Source organism: Rhagoletis pomonella, unplaced genomic scaffold, assembly GCF_013731165.1.
Source record: "Rhagoletis pomonella isolate Grant_MI unplaced genomic scaffold, Rhpom_1.0 Rhpom_scaffold_13647, whole genome shotgun sequence".
Classification (NCBI taxonomy): Eukaryota; Metazoa; Arthropoda; class Insecta; order Diptera; family Tephritidae; genus Rhagoletis; species Rhagoletis pomonella.
Window position 1 is genome coordinate 1 of NW_023472174.1, and position 4194 is coordinate 4194.

Below are 4194 nucleotides of genomic sequence, written 5' to 3' on the forward strand. Positions count from 1 at the left end.
TTTCCGTTATTCGTATTCTTTGTAATTGTTCGTGTTAAAATTACTGCGTCATTCTCCTTTGCTCTTTGGATGCATATTCGCTTGAGCCTTCGTGTAAAACCGTTTGCGCAATGGAAATAAAAGGTTTCCACCAGCATCAGCGCGCACAAAATTTTTGTTAGCCGTCGTCAAGCAAAGGAGAGGGACACACTGCGGTGAGTATATTTGCGTTTAAAAATTGTCAAATTGTTAAACTTATAAATTCTTTTACACAGAAATAAACGGCGCCATATTTATCGAGCCCGATTTTCCAGTTAAATTCGCCAGTGTTTTATTTATTGTATACGGTGGCTAACAAGCTTTATTTCGCAGTCGCAGTATAATCTGGAAAGCCTTCGTTGGGTGTTGGCGCATAATTTACGTTTATCGCAGCGGCAGCAGTTTCACCTTTATTGCAAATATTTAAAGCGACTTGCCATACGTAACATTTGCATCACGCCATCGATTTTATTGTTTTTTGTCTTGGAAGATGACACGTGAACTTCCACGCCGGTGCACCCGCTCAAATGCGGAAAACGATTCCAACGACGCCACCAGCCAAGCCAGCAGTGAAAGCAATACCACTGCATCAAACGCCGCTTCAACCTCCGAAGTACTTGTTACTGCGACTACCAGCGGAGCCCCAGCCAGGGCCTCCACCACTACCATTGGAAATGCTAATACCCCAGCCAGGGATTTTAGCGTTGCTGCTCCAGCTCCATCTCCAGCCGGAGCCACGAAGAACCTCCCGGCTATGGAAGCCAGTACTATAGCTTCATCTGCCATCGGAGCCACTAAGGTTACCTCAGTGAGGGAACCCACCAATACTGCTCCCAATGTGACCGTAGCCCCCAATGTTGTCCCAGCCAGGGAACCAAGCAACGCCGCCCCTACTGGCACTGGAACCGTCAAGAAGGTTCCTACCTCCACAGCGTCTGGAGTACCCAAAGGCTCCTCGACTATCAAATCTCGACCAGAAAATGATCTCTTGGCAATGGAAAGGCGAATCGCTTTGCTAGAAAGAATGCTAAAGGAACGTGATACGCAGTTCGAAATGGTGAAAGTGGCGCTCCAAGGTAACGGTGATAACGGTAGCAGCGCTGCCACGATACACAGCGACGTCGCAGCGCAGCCGTCGCCTACGTTGCCGTCAACACAACCGCAATCCACGCAGCCGGTAACTGTGCATACAGATGCGGGGCCAACAGTCGCCGAAGCCCGTTATCTGCCGCCAGTCAGTACAGCTACCGTGTACAATTCAGCCAACATGCCATCAGACGCTTTCAGTATCACATCTACACCGCATTATATGAACGCTGCCTCAACTGCTCCTGTTGAGCCAATTTCCAACCGTTCGTCTCACGTTCCCTTTCAGTCCGCTTCTGCCTACACGGGTTATGGGAACATGCAGTTCTTGCCTCACGATTCTAGGGTGTTAAGCAAGATAATTGATTTGCCAGAATTTGGTGGAAAGGCCGAGGACTGGCCTATATTCCACGCAGCGTTCGTTGAGTCAACAGCGGCCTACGGCTACACCAACTTCGAGAACAACCAGAGGCTACGGAAGTGCTTGAAGGGCGAGGCACGCGAAGTGGTGAAATCGCTGCTCATTCATCCCAGCAACGTCAGCTGCATCATCGACCAGTTACAGTTCAGGTTTGGCCGGCCGGAGCAGCTCATACGCAGCCAGTTGGCTCAAGTGCGCGAGATTGCCCCTATTTCCGAAAATGCGATCGGGAAACTGATTCCATTCGCCACGAAGGTGAAGAACATCTGCGCCTTTCTTCAGTCTGCCAATGGTGAATATCAGCTTTCTAACCCGACTCTTCTCGATGAGCTCATTGGAAAATTGCCTGTGAGTAAGCGGATTGAGTGGGGTACCTTTGCATCTACAATCAAGCCTCGGGCCACTGTGGTCCACTTTAGCGAATGGATCAGTTCACTTGCCAACGTGATCTGTATTGTTTATGACGAGGAGCACGGACGAGATTCGAAGCGTAGAGTGGTCCTACATGTAGATAAAAAGCAGCATACACGAAGATGCCCAATCTGTCAGGGTGCTCACACAGCAATTGAGTGCAAACGCTTTATTGAGTCAACAGTAGCAGACCGATGGAAGGAAGCAAAATCACGTCGCTTATGTTTCGCCTGCCTGCAAGCCGGTTACTCGACACGTGATTGCCATCGAAGGAAACCGTGCTCCATCAATGGGTGCCCTCGAATGCACAACAAATTGCTTCATGAGGTTTCAGGCAGTATGAATAACTCGCAGTCAGAACCAGCACCGAGTAGCAATGGGGGTGAAGCACTATCGCAGCGTGCGGCACGCCAACAGCACAGCAGTAGTCATACGCCAGCGCAACAAGTACCTCAACACCAGCATTCATCGAGTGACACAGAAGCTGCAGTTCTAAGCTTTTCCGCTAACGCATTTGAAGGTAAGCTGTTGTTTCGTATACTACCGGTCACTTTATATGGAAAGCACAAGAGCATCGACACATACGCTGCTGGATGAAGGTTCCTCAGTCACGATGCTGGATAACGCACTAGCCCTGGAGTTGGGACTGCAAGGACAACAACAGCGTCTTAACATACAATGGCTTGGTGGTCGCTCAGCGCAAGAGCCTTCGATCTTGGTAAGCGTATCCATTAGTGGATGCGGCATGAAGAAGAAGCACACGCTTCGAAACGTGTATGCGGTGTCGAATCTACAGTTGCCTTCACAAAGTTTATGCAGAGCAGACTTACACTGCGATGACAAGTACAAGCGTCAGTTGCCAGTTCAGCCATACATTGGGGTGATGCCAACGCTTCTCATTGGTCTCGACCACTGTCACTTGGGCCTGCCGTCAACTACTTTGAGGATGAGAACAAGTGGTCCTTTCGCCGCATACACCGAATTGGGCTGGGGGGTGTTTGGGCCAACAAGTGAACGCCTGCCAGCTACGCCTTCTTGTCTACATATCAATTCTGCGAGCGATAAATCCCTGCATGACCTGGTTGCTAGCTACTTTGCTGTCGAAAATTTCGGGGTGCGCTCATCACCAGCAATCGAGAGCGCAGCTGACAGTCGTGCCAAGCCTATTTAAGATTCGGTCACACGTCGCGTTGATGGTAGATTCCAAACAGGTCTTATCTGGAAGCGAGATGACTTCTATCTGCCAAATAGTTACTTCATGGCGCTAAAGAGACTTGTGAGTATCGCGAGGCGCATGAACCGAGACGCAGGCTTCGCAGCAGCTTACGAAGCAACGATGGACTCCTATATTGCAAAGCGGTATGCACGAAAGCTCGACCCAGCGGAAGCCTCAGTGGTAAAGCCTCACACTTGGTATTTACCACATTTTGCCGTGGTGAATCCCAATAAGCCATCGAAGATACGTATGGTGTTCGACGCGGCAGCTGAGGTCAACGGCGTCTCTTTAAACTCCGTGCTGCTGAAGGGTCCGCAAGAGTATCGGTCTCTGCCGTCGATTCTCTTCCATTTTCACGAAGGAGCAGTCGGAATATCTGGGGACATTAAGGAAATTTTCACCAGGTGTTGATGCAACCCGAAGACAGGTGCGCCCAACGATTTCTTTGGCGCAATGGCGATAGTGGTAGGCAACCGGACGTATACGAGATGTGCGTTATGACCTTTGGCGCTGCTTGCTCGCCATGTGCAGCGCACTATGTCAAAGCTATAAACGCGCTCGAGCATCGCATTAACGCCACAAGCCGAGCGGTGCAATCAATATTGGCCTACCACTACGTCGACGACTTCGTTGATGCTTTCGACTCGCTTGCAGAAGCCATCTCCATCGCACAAGAAGTTCGAGCCATTCATCTGGACGCCGGTTTCGAGCCCCTAAATTTCGCTTCAAATTCGCCAGAGGTAGTTGCAGTTTTGGGTGGCGCAGAAGCCACGAAATTGATTGCTAGCAAAGAAAGCCTGGCGACTGAGAAGGTCCTCGGTCTATATTGGCAGCCGTCAACAGATAAATTTCAATTCAATTTGCATTTTAACAAAGTTGACCCTCAAGTAGTGAACGGTGGCAAACGCCCAACCAAACGTGAACTCCTTAGCGTGGTTATGTCAGTTTTTGACCCACTGGGTTTTCTAAGTCACTTCATCATCGGCGCTAAGTTAATTATGAGGGAGGTGTGGAGGCGAAATACGCGCTGGGACGAACCATT

General features: G+C 49.9%; 1 protein-coding gene across 1 annotated transcript; it reads left to right on the forward strand.

The window, feature by feature from the left end:
* The first annotated feature begins 50 nt into the window (after nt 1–50).
* Nucleotides 51–2533, forward strand: LOC118757004. The gene is made up of 2 exons (XM_036491732.1): nt 51–194; nt 255–2533. Exon 2 carries the CDS (start codon nt 509–511, stop codon nt 2531–2533), a length of 2025 nt encoding a protein of 674 aa, XP_036347625.1. The 5' UTR covers nt 51–194; nt 255–508.
* Nucleotides 2534–4194: the final 1661 nt, after the last annotated feature.